The sequence below is a fragment of the Rhinopithecus bieti genome, unplaced genomic scaffold (assembly GCF_001698545.2).
Source record: "Rhinopithecus bieti isolate Rb0 unplaced genomic scaffold, ASM169854v2 scaffold_24390, whole genome shotgun sequence".
Classification (NCBI taxonomy): domain Eukaryota; kingdom Metazoa; phylum Chordata; class Mammalia; order Primates; family Cercopithecidae; genus Rhinopithecus; species Rhinopithecus bieti.
Genome location: NW_016811706.1, coordinates 818,666 through 839,863, shown reverse-complemented (window position 1 = coordinate 839,863; position 21,198 = coordinate 818,666). Strand labels below are relative to the sequence as shown.

The window sequence follows — 21,198 nt, the reverse complement described above, 5'->3', positions numbered from 1 at the left end:
ACAATTCCCCAACCTCACTTTATTGGAAGAGGCAGCAGCAGCTGTAGCCCTGGGGCCTAGTCCGGATAGGGGGGAATGGAGACTGTACAGAATGCGTTTTAAATGCCAGGAAAGAATTCACTGGTTCCTCCAGTTCACAGGAAGGCTGCCAAGGCTGGAGCCTGAGCCTGAAAGTGGAGATGAGGGGAGGAGAGGGTGGCGAGAGAAAGTTGTCCTGACGGAGAACCTGCACTACCCTGTCTTAATGTCCTCTTGCCTAAATGGGCTCTTCCTGTTTCTATTATTTCCCTCGCAAGCTGCGGGGCTTCCCTCCGGCTTTCTGGGCCTCTGAATCCCGCTAGTAAAACTGCTCCCCATCTCTGTACAAAAGAGAGAGCCACGACCTCTGCCCCTCTGGGGTCCAGGGCGCACTTGGGTGCGGGTGATCCCTCCGGAAGTCGCTCTGCTCCTCCGGCCGGGTCTCCTCCTCTTTCCGGCCACTTATACCCTTGAGCACCAGGAGTTCACCCATTTAGGCCGCCTCCAGGAACGGGAGGGTCCACCCCACCACCAGGCTCTTAAAGGGTGGGGTGGCGCCTCGGGTGGGGCGGGCTGGAGGTGGGTGAGGACGGGGCGGGGCCGGCTCAGTCGGGGTAGATGATGAAGCCGGAGAAGGTGCTGTACTTGTTGGTGTTGCCGCCGTGCACCTTCCCGCCGTCCAGCTTGATGAAGACCTCGTCGCCCACGTCCAGGTGCAGAATGACGCTGTTGCTGGCGTAGTCGTAGTTCTGGTCCGCGTCCTGAGCAATGGCGCTGGCCCGGACCTATCGAGGGAGAAGAACCCCCTCATGCTTGGTGTGGAGCTGGGGTGACAGGAGGGGTCGGGGCGGCTGGGCGTGCGAAGGCGGCAGCACAGCCGCCGCAGGGGCTGGGGGAGGACCAGGAAGGAGGGTAGGATATCGCGGAGTTGCTCCAGCGCTGCCATTCACTAGCTGTGTGACGCGTAGCAAATTCCACGCCTTTTCTGGACCTCAAATTGATCTATAAAGTGAGGGATAATAATAGAACCCACCTCATAGGGTGTTAGGATTAAGTGAATTACTACGTGCGAAGTGTGTTCAGAACAGTGTTTTTTTTTTTTTTTTTTTTAGATGGAGTTTCGCTCTTCTTGCCCAGGCTGGAGTGCAATGGCGCGATCTCGGCTCACTGCAACCTCCATCTCCCGGGTTCAAGCTATTCTCCTGCCTCAGCCTACCTAGTAGCTGGGATTACAGGCGCCCACCACCACGCCCTGCTAATTTTTTCTATTTTTAGTAGAGACGGGGTTTCACTGTGTTGGCCAGGCTGGTCTCGAACTCCTGACCTCAGGTGATGCACCCACCTCAGCCTCCCAAAGTAATGGGATTACAGGCCTGAGCCACCGCATCTGGCTCAGTGGTTTCCATTCTTAAATTATTTTTAATGCATTTTCAAATTACTATTCTCATTTAAAAACTAAAATTGGCCGGCCAGGCGCAGTGGCTCATACCTGTAATCCCAGCACTTTGAGAGGCTGAGGTTGGCGGATCATCTGAGATCGGGAGTTTGAGAAGAGCCTGCCCAACATAGAGAAACCCTCTCTCTACTAAAAATACAGAATTAGCTGGGCGTGGTGGTGCATGCCTGTAATCCCAGGTACTAGGAGGCTGAGGTAGGAGAATCGCTTGAACCCAGGAGGCAGAGGTTGCAGTGAGTCGAGATCGCGCCATTGCACTACAACCTGGGCAACAAGAGTGAAACTCTGTCTCAAAAAAAATAAAATAAAATAAAAATTTGCCTATAGGATAATTTTTTTTTTGGTGACGGAGTCTCGCTCTGTCGCCCAGGCTGGAGTGCAGTGGCCGGATATCAGCTCACTGCAAGCTCCGCTTCCCGGGCTCACGCCATTCTCCTGCCTCAGCCTCCCGAGTAGCTGGGACTACAGGCGCCTGCCACCTCGCCCGGCTAGTTTTTTGTAGTTTTTAGTAGAGACAGGGTTTCACTATGTTAGCCAGGATGGTCTTGATCTCCTGACCTTGTGATCCGCCCGTCTCGGCCTCCCAAAGTGCTGGGATTACAGGCTTGAGCCACCGCGCCGGGCCGCCTATAGGATAATTTCTAAAACTCTGAACCGACTCGGACCTCCTGTCAGTCCTCATGGAGGGCTGGCTTCCCCAGTGGTGGGGCATAGGTGTGCCTGTGCGTGTGCCACAGAGTGCGGGCCATGCTAAGGTGCACTGTTGCGCTCTCGCCTGTGGGCCTGGATTTCCCAACCGAGCACCCACTGGTGCCCAGGCGCAGGGAGGTAGTCTTCTGCCAGAACAGGGAGCCCTTCCTCCCCTCTGGGCTCATGGCGGTCGATTCGGGCCTCCAGCCCCCCTCTTCTAGAGAGTCCCACAGGGGGCTGGTTATTAACTCATTAATTATTCATCATTATTCTAATCACTATTTACCGTCCCCAGGGCCGCAGCGCCCGCGCCGAAGAATACAGAGTGGGAGCTGCGCAGTCCCCTCCGCCTCTGAAACCCGCACAAATTAGTTACACACTGGCCCCCTCCACCTCCTCCCAGATACCCCGCATAGACAAAGCACACCTACTCGGTGTTATATGCAGATAGACACCTCTCCACTCTCAACATCTTTGCACTCCGCAGTCACACACACTCCCTGACACACATACATATTCTCTCACTCCATGAGGACACACACTCACTCCCTTTCCCCGGGTTCCTGGGGCAGCCCTGCTGGGATGAGACTCCAAAGCAGGTCTGGGGGCAGTCAGACGCTGCCGCGGTACCAAGCTCCGGCAGGCTGAAGCTCCTGGGTAGCCACCACTCCCTTCATGCGGGACATCCTGAGGTCACCACTCAGCCCCAACCTCCCTTTGCGGCACCACTCAGCCCCAACCTCCCTTTGCGGCCTGCGCAGCTCTGGCACCTTCTCCCACCTACCCCACACCTGTAGCCTCTAGTTCCCACTTTGTGTGAAATTTTGGTGCTAGAGCTTAGTTCTTGGGGCTATTCCCCGAAAACAGAGGCAACAGTGACTCCAACTGCCCACAAAGGCAGGGAACCAGGGAACCTGGATACTGAGAGATCGCTAGGGAGGGTGTGGGGCCTACAAGACCAGGCTAGGGTCCAAGGCTTTTCTACCTGTCCCTTGCCTCTTTCCTCCGCCAAATCCTTTCATTCAAGCCACCTGGCTGACCCTTGAGCTGCCAGGCTACAGACTCAGCTGAGGGCAAGGCTGTTCTAGGCCCCCAGCCCTGGGGTGAGCAATAGGACAGTTGATCGGCAGGTGAAGTGAGCAAGCCAATGTTTTCTTCCTTTTATACCTTTTCCTCAAACATCCAATCCAAATGCCCCCAACTTGAGAACAGCTGCCGACTTCCTATTGCCTGAGACATGGATTCCATTCTAATTCGAAGGAGTCTAGACTCCAGTTAGCTGGTCCAATGCAAGGCTGGGAGACCCAAAGGCCAGGAGGGCCGCCGCGGAAGAAAGGACAAGAAAAGAGGCCAGTTGGCAGGGCCAGATACCAAAGACATCTGGTGTTGCCCATAGTTGCAATGTGAGGTCGCAGCTGCAGAGACACTCAGGTTTGAGTACTGAGTTCTAATTCAAACACCATTCCTATACTCCCTGAGGCCCTAGGCAGGAGGTTTTCCTTCTCTGGCCCCCAATTTCCTCTGTGGGTAAATGAAGCCGTCTATGGTTCTTGGCAGCCTCATGTTCCTGGATTCAGTGACGCCTTTTGGGGGAATAATCTCAGGTTGTGGGATGAATGCAGAGACATCTAGAGAGCGACCAGTCTGAGCTGGTTGGAGGGAGGGGCATCTCACCTGTCCGTTCTTCATGAGGTCAGCCCACATGCTGGTGCCGTCGCCGCCGCGCATGAGCACGTGGTAAGCGAAGAAGTAGACGCCTGGCATGGGGCAAGTAAACTTGCCGCTGGCTGCCTCATAGGCGTTGCCCACGTTGGTCACCACGTCGTCGAAGCGCAGCACCTCGTAACCCTCGTGGGGCCGCCGCAGGCCCGCGTAGAAAGCAATGCGAGGCACGTAGCCTGCAGCGGGCGCCACCCCGCCCGGACCTGGGCCGGGAGGGCCCGGCGGGCCTGGCCTGCCGGGTTCTCCAGGGGGCCCTCTTGGACCTGGTGGTCCCGGGGGCCCCCGCAGGCCTGCTTTCCCGCGCCGGCCCACCTCTCCCTTGGCGCCCGGCGGGAAGGGGGGCACGGAAGCAGGCGCGCCGTCGGGGCCCGGGCCACGGGGCCCATGCGGGTCGCACACCATGCGGCAGCGACCCAGCATCTCATAGTGCGCTGGCCCGCGGGAGCTGTGGACCAGCAGCGGGATGGCCACCAGCAGCAGCAGCACCATGGCCACCCCGACGGCCGCACCCGCCACCCTCTTGCGGCGGCTCAGCCGCGACGCGGCCAGGGCCAGCAAATCTTCTTCACTCTTGGGCGCAATGGCTGCCGGGGCCCGGGGCTCTCCGCGGGCCCAGGAGGCGGTGACCCGCCTTGGGCCTGGGTCTGCACTCCCCCGACGGCTGACCCCCCCACTCCCCTTACCCTGCCTCTACGGGTCCCCGCCGCGGCGGTGCCGCTCCCCAAGCCGTCCGTCAAGGGGAGGCCCCTCGTGGGTTACGTCAGGGGCAGCTCCTAACGGTCCAGAGCCCGTGGTCCTCTAGTACCCTCCCGTTCAGTCCTAACGATCCTGGGCACCTGAGATCCGCGGCTTCTCGGACGGCTGGTTTCTTACAGATCTGAGATGCCTGCTCTCCAGACCGCTGCTTTCTCAGGGATGGCGCGCTGCCTGGGTCCCAGGCTGCTCAGATAGACCGCTCCTGGCTGGAGCGGGGACTACTCCCCGCGCTCCGGACGTCCCGGGGTCTGAGCTGTGGGTGCTGCTCACGGGGCGCGATCTCCTGGTAGGTTTTGCGCTCTGCCTCTTGGCAAGCACCGACTCACCTTGCTACCCCTGCCGCGGCCCCAGCCCCTGCTAGAGCCCTGGCCCGCGCCTCTGTCCTGCGAGCGCGGTCGGTCTCCGCGTCCCTAACCTTCCTCCCCTCCCTCCCGGTCGGCGATGCGGGTGGTGTGAGGCGCCGCGCGGCGGGAGCCACTATAAGCGGCCAGAGGCGGAGCGACCCCTGGTGCCCAGAGTGGGAAGCGCGGGGCGGGGCAGGCAGCCGCCCCGCTCCAAGTCCTCCCCGCCTCCCCTCCACCCCACACCGCCCCTATGTTCCTTCCCGGCTCTGAGCGGGTTCTTCAGGGTCTCGCGGCCCCCACTCTATCTTTACTTTCACCCTTTACCCGGAGTTTGGCGTTCTCAGAGCCCAGAGGAAACCCAAAACAGCGACGGGATAAAGAGGGGTCACGATACAAACACGCATAGTAGATTCCCGAGCTAAAATGAGGGGGAGGGACCTCACAAACAAACGGAAAACAAAATAACAAGGACTAGANCTCCAAGTCCTCCCCGCCTCCCCTCCACCCCCACACCGCCCCTATGTTCCTTCCCGGCTCTGAGCGGGTTCTTCAGGGTCTCGCGGCCCCACTCTATCTTTACTTTCACCCTTTACCCGGAGTTTGGCGTTCTCAGAGCCCAGAGGAAACCCAAAACAGCGACGGGATAAAGAGGGGTCACGATACAAACACGCATAGTAGATTCCCGAGCTAAAATGAGGGGGAGGGACCTCACAAACAAACGGAAAACAAAATAACAAGGACTAGAAAAGATAGAAATTCGCCACCCCACGCCCCTCAGCCCCCGTGACCGAATAACATGGTAAAGGGTTCAACTGATACTAGTTGGCCTGAACTGGAAAAGGCAAATCTCTAGCCAACCCCACACCCCCACCCCTCAGTATTGGGGCGCGGGGTGGAATGTGTGCGTGTGTGTGTGTGTGTGTGTGTGTGTGTGTGTGTGGAGAGAGAAAGAGAGACAGAGAGAGAGAGAGAGAGAGAGAAAGAGAAAGAGAAAATAAGAGAACAGACCAGCCCGGAGGAGCAAGCAGGAAACCGACAAGAAAGCAGAGAAGGAGCGACAGAGAAATCAAAGAGCAGGAAAGCTAGATAGAGATGCAGAGACAGAGACAAAGCTTCGAAAAGAGACGGACTGACAGCCCCAGAGGGGGAGAGGGAGAGACAGAAACAGAGGAAGAGAGACAGAGCCGGGACAGGTTGACAGATCGAGAGAGAAATGTAAATGGCGCGCTGCAGAGAGACACCCAGGTCCGTGTTTGGACTCCAATGTGACACATCAACTGTGGGGAAGACGCGGGGGCAGGGCGGCTCTGCCAGCAGTGCTAGGCTCTGGGCCTGTGCGTTGTGACAGTGTGCTCCAAAGTGTGGAGGTGGCCATGGGATCCTGGCCCTGTGTGTCCCTGGGTGAGTGCGACTGTGGATTGTGTGTTGTCTTTGTGTATGTATACGTGAGGGCTGTTTGAAGGGAGGTATTTGTATTTGTCTTCCTCTTAGTCCCTAAATTTGGAGCCCACAAATGCCATTTTTCCTACCTTGGAACTGAGAGTGAAGGAATCTACGGGAGAGAGAGGAAGTCAGAAGACAGCGGTTTTCTCATTTGCCCTGCTCAGCTCAGCCCAATGCCACCCCCGCCCTGGTCCCAGACTTATCCAGTCCCAGGAGTCTCTGCCCCTTCCTCCTTCAAGAGTTTGTTGTTAGATGAAACCCAGAGAAGTTGGATCCCACATAATGGGTATTTGGGGTGGGAGTCGAAGTTGGTCATGCAAATTAATGTAAGTAAAATGGAGATTAGGTGCTAGGGAGCCTCCTGTAAGAGGGGACTGTATCTGGCTTTCAGAGCGGCTAAGACATTGCTAGACACAGGCATTACTAGATCAGAGTCCAGAGAAGAAGCTATTGACTGCATCCTTTCTTAGGGCCCGGGCCCTCTGGGGAAAATGTCTTGCTCACAAGGACCCCAGAGGCTAGGAAAACAGGCTCTAGGACTGGTAAAAAGTGGGGGCATTTGGAGACCCTGCAGGTGAGTAGCTGCAAAGGCCTCTTAGAGACCAGGATAAGCCAGGACTGTCATGTATGGGAATACATTGTGTAAGATGGAGGGCACAGGGCACACCAGGGCATGATTATTGGATGGAGAGTGATTTCCTCCTCTCTTGTTTTCTGTACTCCTTCCTGACCCCCTGCCTCATAATGATGCTGGGAGAGAGAGGTTCCTGAGGCTGGGCCTGTGTTGGGGGTTGGGGAAGGCCCCTACACATCTGCAAGGAGTGGGAGAGAAAGGATTGGCAGTCAGTGGGGGAGGGGTCTCCTGCTCCAACCATAAATACAAATTTTATTCAAGGTCTTTGTCGCCATTTGTCTTCCTCGGGGGGCTGAGGGCCGTGTCAGCCCTCTGCATGTCTAATTCTGGATCTGCTCCCCCAGGCTGGATGATGGATGGATCAGAGAGCAGACCCAGGCTCACACCAGCCTCCCCTGCCTGATCCTCAGGCCCCACCCACCCCAGGTCCTGCCACTCCTCTCCCTCCCTTTGCCCTCCCTCCACTTACCAGAGGCCCCCCCTGCCCAGCGGCACTCCCCACTCCACCCATTCTACTCACCAAGGCCCCCTTTTTAAGTCCCTCACCTCTGCCCCTTTCAGGTCCCAGTCCTCTTCTCTCTAGAGCTTCCCCTCTCCTCCCATCCCCAGCCCAGGGTGTGAGCTGTGGTGACTAGCAGGGCTGCAGGCGGCAGCGGATCTGTGTGGTTCGGGCGCAGGCTTGGCTCAGGGGGAGCTGAGGGGCCAGCTCCATGAATTTATTCATGTTCTGTTGCTCTTTCCCCACACTCTGGAATGAAGCTGCCAGCTCACCAGGTCCTTATTGCTTCCCGTGCAGCTGCCACATTCTGCCAAGAAGGGACCTGGGTGGGGCCAAGGCCAGCCTGCGCATCTGGGGCCAGAAGCCAAGTGTCTGGGCTGGAGGGAATGCTGGGGCCCAGGCCCGGGTCTGGGACAATTTACCCAGAGCTCCTCCTGCAGCCAAACTGGGAAGCCCCAGGGAGGTGGTATGATTGGGAATGGGAAGCAGGTACAGAAGGGTGTGCTGCAGGACAAAAAAGAGGCAGTGGAAGTGGGAGGCCGAGTTGGCAGGAGGAGGGGAGAGGAGAGGAAGCCTTTAACAGTGTCCTAGGCTCCCCCATTTAAAGGTTAATGCAGCCTTCAGATAGACCAGTCTGTCCTTGACTCTGCATTAACCTTGACCCTAACCCCTATTTATATACTTGACTCCTCTTCGATCATAAAATGAATTTTAACTCCAGAAACTGACCCTAAATGGAATGCCTCCCTCACCTGTCCGGTACCCAGGGGGCTCCCCAGAATTCCCCCCAGGGCTATAGCTAGTTGTGTGTCAGAGTTCTGAGAACCAGACTTTGGATTAGCATGTGATTAGCATATGATTTGCATGTGATATGTGCCTTCTACTCTGCGGAAGTTTTCATGTTAAAATTTTATGAAGTCTAGTGGAAAGGTCCTGGCTCCTTGAAAGTTTTCTCTTTTTGTTCCTTCTCTCACACTTCTTGTCACTGACCCAGACCCCCTCAAGGGAAGAAAGAGGGTGAAGAGGTGAGCAATAGAGGGCCCTTGGGAGGGAAGGCCCCAGCAGAGTGATATGCCTCCATCACTTGAACGAGCCTCAGTTTCCTCATCAGTAAGAGAAGAGAAACCTCCCTTCCGCCTGACATTTTACCAAGATCTAAGGAAACACTTTTTTTTTTTCTTGCACTCTCTCCCTCCTCCCCTTCAGGGCCAGTCACAGTGTGGTTCTCCCTACTCATTCCCACACTCTGGCTTTCAGCTCCCACATTGAAGCTCACATGGATCTGGAAGCAGCCTGGGTTGCCTGACAGCAGTCCTCTAGTATGAAGAGAAAGGAATCCACGTGAGAGGACAGGGGAGGCATGGAAAGGGAAACATTATTGAGTCCTTATTGTATTTTAGGGCTTTAACATACAACATCTCATTGCATCCTCACAGCACCCCTTAGAGTTAGCTCTATTGTCCCCATTTTACAGGTAAAAAAACTGGGGCCCAGAAAGGGGAAATGACTTGTCCATTTTCACCCTGTAAGGGATAGTCCTGGAATTAGAGTTATGACCTCCTGGCTTTCTTCTCATTTCCCTAGAGGAGACAAATGGCACCCAAGGCAGTGGAAGAGTGAGAGAGGCAGGCCAGGAGCGGGCAGTGAGATTTGAATGGCTTCTGGGAGACTTTTGTATGTGAGGCCAACAGGGTTGGGTCTTGGCTCCGTGTATACCCCAACCCCCATCCTGACACTGTTAAACCTGACGCCCAACAGGTGCTCAACTGTTGGCCAAAGGATGGCCAAAGTTAGTTTCAGAGAACAACTCTCCAGATGGAGGAAGAGGGCCGAGAAAAGGGAGGCAAAGGAAAACAAAGCGAGTCAAGGAAAATTTGCTTAAGGGACAAAAGGGAAACCTGAAGCCGGCTCTTCTCCAACTGCAGCTGGGAAAACCGTCCCAGCCCAAGAACCTACTCATGGTTTGACTCCTTGCAGAGACTACCCGCCTGCCTCTGCCATCAGGCAGAGAGTGAGTGCAGGGCCAGGCCCAGGGCTCCCACTCATCAGCCAGTGCCTCTGGCACCAAAACTCAGTGCAACCTTAAGGTCAAAGTGTGGCACCAGGGTCCACAGGGCTGAAGACAAGCTCCTGGCTTCCCAGAGAGTTGGTAAAGACTGCTTCTAAGGTGTCTGTCAGGCCAGAGCTGTTGCTGACTGACTTTGGCAGCCCTCCACCCCTGGCCAGGTGCTGCTCCTAGCCTTTGCCTCCTCCACCTCCCTTTGTGCTCCCCGCTGCCTCCACCGCTTGCCAGCTCCAGCCTTCAGTTAATGAAATGTGGGGATCGGCTGCACAGAGAGCTGTCAGACCCCTCATTTCTCCGCTGGGATATTGACTCCGGCTCTGGGAGACCCACAGATGAAAGGAGGCGGGTGGGGTGTGGGAAGCTGATGGGGCGCAGGCTGACGAGAGCCCAGAGACCAGGAGGTAGTGCTAAGCTCCAAGTCTCGAGGGCTTGGCTAAGCGAGGAAGGCCCTAGGATGCTCTTTCTGCTTGGGGTCCCCAGCTTTTCTCTGACGAGTAGGATACTTAACGAGCCCCAACCCACCGCACCCGGACCTGGACCCCGAACTAGCACCCCAGGCGAGCTGGACTTTAGTGAGCGCCGCGCGCAGCGCCTCGGAGCCGGAGACCGCTGCCCGGTGCTTCCTCCTATCTTCTTCCATTCCTTCCCTCTTGCTCCCCCTCCCTCCTGCACTCCCTCCCCGGCGGCCGCGGCCTTTATTAGGGATTCCGCGGCTGTCGGTCCCGCCATCCATCCTGTCCGCCGGCAATTAGGCGGCCAGACAAAGAGCAGCTTCGGATGGATGAGGGTCCCGGCGGATCGGAAATGTGAAGGGTCAGCGCTGCCGCCCGCGGCGCACCCCGCTCCCCCTTCAGCATAATCACCGGCCGCCCGTCACTCAGCCGGCCGCCCGGGGAGCTCCTGGGCCAGGCCCCGGAGAGGGCGGGGTGCGGCTGCAGCCTAGGCGCCCAGGGCAGGGCGAGGGCGGACCTGCGGCAGGGCGCCTCCTGAGGAGCAGTGGAGGACTGCGACTGAGGCGTTTGCCGAAGGGAGGGGGATTATGGCCCCGGGCGCTCCCCGAAGGGAAACTGAGGCTAGCGGCTTGGGGCCTCCCAGTGGGGAAGAGGGAACAAAAGCTGCGGAGACCAGAGGCCCTAGGTCCAGGGCGCCCCCTGCTGGGAAGCTGGGGACCAAGTCTTAGAGGTCAGGCAGGTACAGATGGTACCAGGCCCAGGACGACCCCTCCTAGGGAAACCAAGGGTTTCTAGCTTGGCGCGCCTCCTACCGGCTTTGAAGGACACTGCGCTTCTATGCCCGCTCTGTTCAGAGAAATCCAACCAATCCTCATCCACTCAAAAGAGGCTCCAAGTCCTGGCGAACCCGAGGGGAGCCTAGAGGGAGTTCAAGGAGTCCAGGTTTTACTGCAGATTCTTTGGCGCTAGCTCCCAGCTGACAAATCAACATCTCAATCTGACAATTAGTGGTCGAGATTGGGGGTGAGGGGCTCTCACAGCCCCGGCCGCTTAGCCCTCCTGGCGGGAGGCAGAGAGGTGGGCGGTGCTGGCAGTGATGAACGACTCCAGGGGGGCCCGGGGCCCGGAGCGCGCATTCATTACTCGACTGACAGGCGGGTGGCGGGTCGGGCGGGCTGCGAATGGACGTGCCGGGAAACAGGCCAGTAGCAGGAGGGGGCTAAGGGAAGCGTTTAACAGTCCCACTGCTCCATCTGCTCCTGGTCCTTCGCCTTGACCCTGGGACTTGATTTCCTTGAGCTCGGCCTCCCAGTTATTGGAGTTGTCCCTGGCTGGGAAGCAAGGGCGGGGACCTAAGCCCTCTTCTGGGGTTAGGTGATTTAAGGTCTGAGATGTCAAGGAAAGGTATTAGGCAGGTCTCAAGACTAGGCGCTTCGGCCTGACCTCTGAGAAACTGTGCGTGACTTGTGCACTCAGAGATGGTGTGTATGACAGGGATTGATGAGTGTGGATCGCAAGTGGGGGTCAGTGACTGTGTGTGTCAGTGCCAGGTATGTGTCAGTATGATTTTGCCAGTAGAGGTGTGAGATTCCCATCTGAGGATGTACCACCCCTCTCTGTGTGTCCACCCCCTGTATGTCCATCTCCCCACTACCCCCCAGCTGGCTGTCAGCTCTGTCTCCAGTTTTGGAGGAAATGGCAGTGCGCACAGTGACGGTGACAACTGAGGTGTGCTGCTGGAGTGGGGGGTGGGGGTGGTGCTAGATGTTAACTGTGAGAGTGCTGGTCAGGACAGCTGCTCCCTTCCAGTACCTTCACCACTAACATCCCTACCCCGAGGGTCTTGAAAGTAGTGGATTGATTTTTTTTTTTTTTTGCCAAAGTTTGGACATCTAGTTGATGTGCCCTGGGGAACAAAGTGATTACTGCCAGAGTTGTCTAGCCCATACCCCCACACATACACATACACGAGGTCTCCAATGTAAAATGTGATCTCCAACCCATGTGGCCTCCTTAGGCTGGTGTGGTGGCCAGAGAGGAGTTGGTAGATGTTGAACAGATGCCTGTGTGATGCTCAGGAAGAGAGGGGCTGACCTTCAGACCGCCAAGGCAGCCTACCTCTTTGGAGCCTGTACTAGCAGCCTCTGAGATCCTAATCTTTTGGGTCTCAAGTCCAAGTTAGTTACTAGTTTATGCCTTGGGAGGATAATGCTAACTGCACTCTAATTCCTCTCCCTAATAACTCTCTTCAGTTTTGCTTGGTCTCCACTCTCAATCTTCATTCTCAAAAACACCAAGAAGTTAAACCTGGCCTCCTCCCCAGCCTTGAACCTCCTGGGTCTACAGAGCAGAGAACTGGGCTGACTCTGGATCTCTGGCCCCCTGTTTTGTTCAGCGAGACCCCTTCCGTTTCCCTTGTTGTTCCTTGGGGCTAGGGTATCTCCTGGAGCTTCTGTATCTTTATCTCTGTACTCTTTTTCCTCCTCCTCCTCCTCCTCCTCTTCCTCCTCCTCCTTCTTCTTCTTCTCAGGGTCTGGCTCTGTCTCCCAGGCTGGAGTGCAGTGGCTCCATCTTGGCTCACTGCAATCTCCTCTCCTGGATTCAAGAGATACTCCTGCCTCAGCCTCCTGAATACCTGGGACTACAGGCTCTGCCTGGCTTGCTTTATTTATTTATTTATTTATTTATTTATTTATTTTGTATTTTTAGTAGAGCTAGGGTTTCTCCATGTTGACCAGGCTGGTCTCAAACTCTTGACCTCAAGTGATTCACCCACCTCAGCCTCCCAAAGTACTGGGATTACAGGCGTGAGCCACGGTGCCCAGCCTTTGTACCCTCCTTTGTGTCTGCATATTTCCACATTTAGGAATCTTCCAAATTTGTCTTCATACATTTTCGGGGGCTCTCTCTTTGTTCCTCTTGGGGCTCTTCTCTTTAAGAATACACCAGCCCAGCAGAATACCCCACGGAGATTGGAGTAGGAGGAGGAGGGCTTTCTTCCTGCCCCCATCCAGAGGTGATTGCTAACCCAAGGATGGTCACACCGTGTCAGGACTCGGGCACACGCGGGTCACTTCACATTCTGGGCACAGACGCCTGGTCGATGCCCTGCTGTCCCTCCTTCCTCCCAACCTCCCTCCTCCTGGCCCCGCCCCTCCGCCCGCCTGGAAAAGGCAAATTTGACATTTTAAATCCCGAGCCTTAAAGGGATCGATGCGGCCCGGGGGCCCCGCCCGGGGTCGATATTCCTGATTGGGAAGCGGCCGCTGCGCGGAGCCCGCGTGTAAATCACCCGGGCTGGAGGAGGGGGTGTGGGGAGCCTACCACGTCCCAGACTGGTGAAGCCAGGAGGGGTCGGGACCCGGGCGGGACCCGAGGGCGAAGGAATGAGAACGACGGGCCTTAGATAACCAGAGAGAAGCCCTCCCAGGGCCTCCCCCTCCCGCGCTCAGCCCTGCCAACTCCCCCGGCCAGCTCCAGTCTCGCTTCAGCGGCCGCCACCCTTCGCTGCCCCTGGAGCCGCCGGGGAGGCCAGTGTCGGAGCCAGCCATGCGGCGGCTCCTCTCCGGCCGCTCCCGCGGGGCCGGGGCTTCGGCGGCTGCTGTCACGGAACCGACAGGCCGGGCCGGCCGGGAAGGGGCGGGTGGCGGGGGAGAAGCGGCGGGTTGAGGCTGGCTTAGCGCTGGCACTCAGTGGGCGCGCAACATATGTTCGCCGAATTGAGAGTCTGGGACACCGAGCGGCGCAGGGCAGGGGGTCGGAGGGCACAGGCCGCGTAGGAGATGGCTCAGACCGGGTGAGGGCAGAAGCCTCACTCACGGGGGAAGAAGGCACTCGAGATCGCTCTGGGAACAGCTGGGCTGGGATAGACCACCCCAGCCCCCTCGGGGGAGACCTGGGTAGTTAAGAACAAGACATAATGGGGCAGGCAGGAAAGTTTGGACCCCACCCACAAGGGCCTACACCACCCCAACCTCCGATCCTTGTCGCGCTCTGCTGGGGAAACCAAGGCAACAGATGCTGAGAATAGCCAAAAAGGTTAAAAGCGGGATCAGCGACGAGGCTGGGGCAGCAACCAGAATTCCTGCATGGGTTTCTGGATCCTCCCCCCACGTGGGGCCCGTTTGCGGGTAAATGCACCACCGCGCCCCCCACCACAGCTCAGACACTTTCCTCTCGCTGCAGCTTGTCAGATCCCCCCACCTCCCACTCTGCACCAGTTTATAGAACAACAATTTGGGGAAAACAATCCGGGCGGAGTGACGGCCTCGTAATTGTGACAAAGTGAGTGCGGGCTGCTGGAGAGAGCACTAGGGCGGGAGCGCTGCGGGGCGAGGCGGAGGAAGGGGCGCCTCCCCCCGCCCTGCCGCCCCCTCGTTCTTATTCCGGTCACCTCCCATTCCTCTCCTTGTCTCTTCTCCAATTCCTCTTCTCCCGGCTCCTCGCGCCTTCCTTTGCTTGTTCCTCCATCGCTCTTCCCTTTCCTCCCGGTAACAGCTCTTCTCCCGCTCCCCCTACCCCGTCGCCCCTCCCCGGTGCGCTTTTCCTCGCTCACTTCTCCCTTCTCCTCCGCCCTCCACTCGTTTCTTCAGCTTTTCCTCGTGCTTACATTGCCCTTGGGCCCCTGGCTCTCCCCGCACAGTCCGCTTCTCTCCCTCCCCACTTCTCGCTTCCTGAGATCGAACCCTGAGCCCCTTCCCGATCCCCACTCTCTGGGCCGCCAGCGCAGCACCGCATTCCTGGGTTCCTCGGGCCGTAAAGCTGGTGGCGCGCTGCGGCCCGGGGTGCCCCAGCGGCCAGCCTCTTCCCTCTCCCTTGTGTGGCTGCCGCCGCTGCCCCACCACCTGAGCCGGGAGATTGTTTGTCCAGAGGCGGCCGCCGCCGCCCGCGCTGTTTGCAAAGCTTAGCGCGCCGTCGCGCAGTGCGGGCCCAATTAAGTCTCATTCATTATTCAGCGCCCCTGTCCGCCCCCGCCCCCAGCAGTCTGAGGCGTCGCTTTGGGGCCCCTCCCAGCCTAGGTCCCTCAGTGAGACCTAAGAGGTCATATAGAGAGCAGCATTTCCTCTCCAGGCCGAGATGAGGGCTGAGGGCGTTTGGAGGGAAGCGTGCTGCCTACTGCAGGGAGGTGACACCCGCGAGGCCGACCGTCACCCCGAAGCCCTCGCAAGTCCAGACTGGGGGACCTTGGAGATCCACGAGATTTCCAGAGAAGGAAATTGAGGCCCAAGAAGCTGCATGACTTAGCCAAGGTCACGGAGTAGAACCCGGGGTAGGATCCTGGGACGTTGAAATGAAGGCGTCTTGCACTGCAGCTCCATGGCAGCGCAGAGGCACAGGAAGGCAGACTACCCCGAGCCTAAGGGCTGCGGCCTCGCCCTCCAACCTTCTGCTCCCGTTTCTCCCTCTGGTCCATAGCCCGCGGGACGAGCAGGCCTGGATTGGGAGGCTCCTCAGATCTCAGGCTCAGGTGCAGGAGCAGAGCCACTAACTGGAAGGCTCGGAGGTGGGCCCGTGAGGCAAGCCCTGTGGGGGGTTGAGGACAGCTTGGGTTGGGGGTCCCTCCCTGCAGCCTGTCCGTGGATGTCTCTGCCTTAGGGGAATTGGAGGTGGAACCATCCAGTCTTGAAGGTCAACGGAGCGTGAAAAGAGGAGTGTGCAGCTTGAGGTGAGGGAGGAGTCACCTTTCTATTTGTGGGGGTGGGAAGAGGTAATCTAGGACATATTCTTGCATTTACAGGAGTTTGTCCTCTTTTAGCACTACAGATAGGAGCGTCCTTGCTCCTGCCAGGCAGCCCCTCCATAGGGGCAGTCCTGTGCTGCTGTGACTCGGCACCCGCACAAGGTGAGTCTGGGGACCGCCCGGACCCGCCCTTCCGTCGGCGGCAGCGCCACCTGGCGGCGATGGTGCCGTGGTGCGCGAGGCGCTGGGCCTGGGCTGGGCGCTGATTCTGCTGGAGCTGCAGGCGTCTGCAGAGCCTTGCACCCTCCCCTCGAGGGCTGGCGGGAGGAGTCCCAGGCGGGAATGTGATCCCGAGGGGCCCGGGGAGGGCCCTGAGGAGGAGCCTGGCCTGGGGTGGCCGGACTTCCGTGACACAACAGACACAAAAGACAAAGTCCATTTGGATGGAAGTGGGAGCCGGGCGAGACATGTCATTTTCACTCTGTGGTCAAAGGAAATGACTGGTCTGACTCGGTCTGGGAGCGGAGCACCCAGGTACGGCCACTTAATTTGGGACTAGCGGGTGCTGACTGGTGGTCGCTCCAGATAGAGGGGACACTGGCAGGCACGCTTGACGTCTGGTTTGATAGTGTGAGGATTCGTCTAGCTGCTGTGGAGTGACTTTTCAAGCCGGCCTCCGAAAGAGGTGGCTGAGTCGTGGGGTGCAAAGGTCTAGGTCAAACGTAGTTTTCCAGGATATTTTAATAGAGGGAATTCAGGACCCCTTTCAAGTTTGACCTGTGGGAAAATCTCGTGGCCTGGAGAGTTAGGAAGGCAGGAGAGGGGTAAAGCCTGGGCCAGGTGTGGGAGGGCAGCCACAGTTGGAATTAAGTCGTGGGTAAGGCGCAGGCTTTCAAAATGTGTGGGAACTTTGGAAAGGCATCCAATGCAGCTCTGCCCCTCCACACATCCCCCCATGAGTCATTTGGGGTCATTTGTCTGAGGGGAGGTCTGAAATTTAAACAGCTTTCTCCTCTAAATCTGGAGTCACTGTGGTTGTAAAGAATGGGACTGAGGTGCTAGGACAAGGGATATGAGATAAATAGCACTGGGGACTCAGGCAGATCTGGACTCGACTTTTATTGGAAAGAGAAATGGTTGCTGTGTTGGAGCTTGGACATCATCTTATGACTCTGCTTTTTCCCATCTCTTAGGGTCTAAGGATAACTCTGGGGCCATGACGGCCATGATTCTCACAGAAGACTCCAAGACTTCTGTGCTGCGAGTAAGCGGACTTGTTCTGAGACCTTTGCCCTAGAGGATGGCCAAGGGGCTCCTGGTGACCTATGCCCTCTGGGCTGTGGGGGGCCCTGCTGGGCTTCACCACCTGTACCTGGGAAGGGACAGCCACGCCCTGCTCTGGATGCTGACCCTGGGGGGAGGTGGGCTGGGCTGGCTCTGTGAGTTCTGGAAGCTCCCAAGCTTTGTAGCTCAGGCCAACAGAGCCCAGGGGCAGAGGCAGAGCCCCAGAGGGGTGACACCCCCTCTGAGTCCCATTCGCTTTGCTGCCCAGGTGATAGTTGGCATCTATTTTGGCCTTGTGGCACTGATTAGCCTTTCGTCCATGGTCAACTTCTATATTGTGGCCCTCCCACTGGCAGTTGGCTTAGGGGTCTTGCTGGTGGCTGCTGTTGGCAATCAGACCTCAGACTTTAAGAACACTCTGGGGGCAGCATTTCTCACTTCACCTATATTCTATGGCCGCCCCATAGCCATACTGCCCATTAGTGTGGCCGCCAGCATTACAGCTCAGAAGCATCGCCGCTACAAAGCTTTGGTGGTGCCAGAGCCGCTCAGTGTGCGGCTCTACCGGCTGGGCTTGGCTTACCTTGCTTTCACAGGCCCACTGGCATACAGTGCCCTCTGCAACACAGCTGCCACCCTCAGCTATGTGGCAGAAACCCTTGGCTCCTTCTTGAATTGGTTCAGCTTCTTCCCCCTTCTTGGCCGCCTCATGGAGTTTGTCCTCCTTCTGCCTTACCGGATCTGGAGGCTACTGATGGGAGATACTGGCTTCAACAGCAGCTACTTCCAGGAGTGGGAGAAGCTCTATGAATTTGTTCACAGTTTTCAGGATGAGAAGCGTCAGCTGGCTTACCAGGTAAGGCTTTCTTCCCTCAGTCCTGTCTGGTGGCTCTGGTGGCCCTCAAGTGGAAGCACTGTACTTACGTCTGTTGGCCAGGTGCCGGAAGGATGTTCTGGCTTCTTTGGATATCTGTTTGCAATGGGCAAAGGTTACCGAGGCTGTAATAGTAGAGTAGGAAAAATATATGTGTATATTATTTACTTTTTATTTAGGTACAACATATACAGTGCACTAATTTCATGTATACTCCATTCAGATCAAGGGATGGAACATTTCCAGCACTAAGAAGGTTCTTTTATTCCCCTTCTCGGCCTATACTCCCACCTTCAGAGGTTATCTCTATTCTGACTTTAGTCACCATACATTAGTTTTGCTCATTCTTCTTCTTTTTTATTTTTTTAAGGTAGAGTCTTGCTCTGTCGCGCAGGCTGGAGTGCAGTGGCGCCATCTGGGCTCACTGCAAGCTCTGCCTCCCAGGTTCACGCCATTCTCCTGCCTCAGCCTCCCAAGTAGCTGGGACTATAGGCACGTGCCACCACGCCTGGCTAATTTTTCATATTTTTAGTAGAGACAGGGTTTCACTATGTTAACCAGGATGGTCTCGATCTCCTGACCTCGTGATCCGCCCGCCTCAGCCTCCCAAAGTATTGGGATTGCAGGCTTGAGCCACCATGACTGGTCCAGTTTTGCTCATTCTTGAGCTCCAAAAAAGCGGAACCATCCATTATGTGTTCTTTTGTATTTGGCATCTTTCTTCTTTCATTCAACATCATGTTTATGAGATTTATTCCTCTTGATTTCTTTTTTTCTTTTCTTTTTGAGATAGAGTTATGCTCTTGTTGCCTAGGCTGGAGTGCAATGGCACCATCTTGGCTCACTGCAACCTCCGCCTCCTGGTGATTCTCCTGCCTCAGCCTACTGAGTAGCTGGGATTACAGGCATGGGCCATGACGCCCAGCTAATTATATATTTTTAGTAGAGACAGGGTTTCTCCATGTTGGTCAGGCTGGTCTCGAACTCCCGACCGACCTCAGGTTCTCTGCTGGCCTTGGCCTCCCAAAGTGCTAGGATTACAGACATGAGCCACCACACCCGGCCATTATTCCTCTTGTTACTTGCAATTGTAAATTGTTTGTTTTCACTGTTGTGTAGTATCCTATTGTATGATTATACCATAGTTTATTTACTCACTCTATTGTTAATGAACATTTGGGTTGTTTCTGGTTTGGGGCTATTATAAATAAAGTTGCTATGAGCTTTCTTGTACATGCCTTTGGTGGACATATATACATTTATGTCTTTTGTGGGGAAGAGATCTTGCCAGGGATATGAAGTTTCAGGTTGGACAATGGATAGTTGTGATTAATGGCCCTTGCCATGAGATCTAGAGCTTGTCTATGTTTCAAAAGGCTGGCATTCTTTTTTCTACAAGAATTTTTTTCTTTTATTATTACTCTCTAAGGCTGGAATTCTAACCTGAGCTGCTGGACCTTTCCCACGGGCAAGTAGAAGCCAATTCTAGAGATATGATAGCCTGATTTAGCAAAGGTGCAAGGAGAGGCCCAGGTACCCTAACAACTTGGGGGATTCTGATTTGTCATCTTCTGTTTCCATAAGGTTTTGGGCCTCTCAGAAGGGGCAACAAATGAAGAAATACATCGTAGTTACCGGGAACTAGTGAAGGTCTGGCACCCAGACCACAACCTGGACCAGACAGAGGAGGCACAGAGGCACTTCCTGGAGATCCAGGCTGCGTATGAAGTCCTGAGTCAACCCAGGAAGCCCAGGGGATCCTGGAGGTGAAAAGAAACTTCCCCCTGAGGATTGACTCTTCCTATCAGAGCTGGAAAACTTGTCCCAAATCTAGCTTTGCCCAGGAATGGCATCCCAACAAGGTTAAAGAAACTGCTTGCAGGGGCCAGGCGTGGTGGCTCACGCCTGTAATTCCAGCACTTTGGGAGGCCGAGGCAGGCAGCTCACAAGGTCAGGAGTTCGAGACCAGCAGCCTGGCCAACATAATGAAACCTCGTCTCTACTAAAACTACAAAAAATTAGCCAGGCGTGGTAGCAGGCGTGTCTAGTCCCAGCTACTTGGGAGGCTGAGGCAGGAGAATCGCCTGAACCTGAGAGGCAGAGGTTGCGGTGAGCCAAGATCATGACACTGCACTCCAGCCTGGGCAACAAGAGTGAAACTCTGTCTCAAAAAAAAAGAAAAGAAAAAGAAAAAGAAACTGCTTGCAGGGGACACGAGAAAACCTTAATGGGGTGAGAAAAGGTTGTGGTAGAAGAATGTGTTTATATTCTGAATTTCTGAATTCTTGGCTATTGCATTCTTGACAATTTTTCTTAAAACCAGAGAGTGAAAGGCATATTATAAAACAGTCAAACATCTTTTAGAGTATGGACAACTATTATATATCAATAAAAAATTAATTAGAAAAAAATATATCTTTTAGAGAACACACCACCTTATCCCACCCATGATATATTGATGTGTGATGGAGGAAGGTTATTTAACTTTTTTTTTTTTTTGAGACGGAGTCTCGCTCTGTCACCCAGGCTGGAGTGCAGTGGCCGGATCTCAGCTCACTGCAAGCTCCGCCTCCTGGGTTCATGCCATTCTCCTGCCTCAGCCTCCCGAGTAGCTGGGACTACAGGCGCCTGCCACCTTGCCCGGCTAGTTTTTTGTATTTTTTAGTAGAGACGGGGTTTCACCGTGTTAGCCAGGATGGTCTCGATCTCCTGACCTTGTGATCCGCCCATCTCGGCCTCCCAAAGTGCTGGGATTACAGGCTTGAGCCACCGCGCCCGGCCTTAACTATTTTTTAAATGTGTAAAACAGCAGGGCATGGTGGCTCATGCCTGTAATCCCAACACTTTGGGAAGCTGAGGTGGGAGGATCATGTGAGGTCAGGAGTTCAAGACCAGCCTGGTCAACCGACGTGGTGAAAAACCCCATCTCTACTAAAAATACAAAACTTAGCCAGGCATGGTGGCGCACGCCTGTAGCCCCAGCTAGTTGGGAGGCTGGGTCAGGAAAATCACTTGAGCCTGGGAGGTGGAGGTTGCAGTGAGCTGAGATTGAGCCACTGCATTGTACTCCAGCCTGGGCAGCAGAGCAAGATTCTGTCTCAAAAATTAAATAAATAAATGAATAAATAAATAAATAAATGTGTAAAGTACTATGTCAAGAGATTGAAGGAAAAATATGAAGATTCTAGTATTCATAAGCTGTCCTGTGATAAGAGGTATTTGATCTTTTCTATAGATGGGGTGAGACTAGGGTTACATTTCAAAATTTGAGAAAAATATTT

The 21,198-nt window shown here is 55.6% G+C and overlaps 2 protein-coding genes across 5 annotated transcripts; one reads left to right on the top strand and one right to left on the bottom strand.

Annotated features, from left to right (window-relative positions):
• Positions 1 to 8: 8 nt before the first annotated feature.
• C1QL4 (complement C1q like 4) lies at positions 9 to 4,558 on the bottom strand. 3 transcript variants are annotated; one of them, XM_017894826.1, is made up of 3 exons: positions 3,839 to 4,558; positions 664 to 803; positions 9 to 487 (listed from the first exon to the last, which is right to left on the bottom strand). In XM_017894826.1, exons 1-3 carry the CDS (start codon positions 4,373 to 4,375, stop codon positions 481 to 483), a joined length of 684 nt encoding a protein of 227 aa, XP_017750315.1. In that variant the 5' UTR covers positions 4,376 to 4,558; the 3' UTR covers positions 9 to 480. The 3 variants fall into 3 exon arrangements, with proteins under 3 accessions (XP_017750315.1, XP_017750314.1, XP_017750313.1); XM_017894824.1 differs by having other exon boundaries at positions 20 to 167; XM_017894825.1 differs by having other exon boundaries at positions 9 to 803.
• Positions 4,559 to 4,570: 12 nt separating this feature from the next.
• DNAJC22 (DnaJ heat shock protein family (Hsp40) member C22) lies at positions 4,571 to 20,094 on the top strand. Of its 2 annotated transcripts, XM_017894822.1 has the most exons (6): positions 4,571 to 4,928; positions 15,495 to 15,582; positions 15,675 to 15,744; positions 15,835 to 16,293; positions 16,953 to 17,899; positions 19,502 to 20,094. In XM_017894822.1, the coding sequence occupies exons 5-6, from the start codon at positions 17,060 to 17,062 to the stop codon at positions 19,685 to 19,687; spliced, it is 1,026 nt and encodes a 341-aa protein (XP_017750311.1). In that variant the 5' UTR covers positions 4,571 to 4,928; positions 15,495 to 15,582; positions 15,675 to 15,744; positions 15,835 to 16,293; positions 16,953 to 17,059; the 3' UTR covers positions 19,688 to 20,094. The 2 variants fall into 2 exon arrangements, with proteins under 2 accessions (XP_017750311.1, XP_017750312.1); XM_017894823.1 differs by lacking the exon at positions 15,495 to 15,582.
• Positions 20,095 to 21,198: the final 1,104 nt, after the last annotated feature.

Bases quoted from the DNA above. Each gene is read 5' to 3' on its own strand.
- DNAJC22 (XM_017894823.1), top strand. From the start codon at position 17,060: ATGGCCAAGGGGCTCCTGGTGACCTATGCCCTCTGGGCTGTGGGGGGC. The intron at 17,900-19,501 runs GTAAGGCTTTCT...TGTTTCCATAAG, and splicing joins AGCGTCAGCTGGCTTACCAG to GTTTTGGGCCTCTCAGAAGG.
- C1QL4 (XM_017894824.1), bottom strand. From the start codon at position 4,375: ATGGTGCTGCTGCTGCTGGTGGCCATCCCGCTGCTGGTCCACAGCTCC. The intron at 804-3,838 runs GTGAGATGCCCC...CTCCCTCGATAG, and splicing joins ACCTCATGAAGAACGGACAG to GTCCGGGCCAGCGCCATTGC. The intron at 168-663 runs GTACAGCACCTT...CTCCACTTTCAG, and splicing joins CACGGCGGCAACACCAACAA to GCTCAGGCTCCAGCCTTGGC.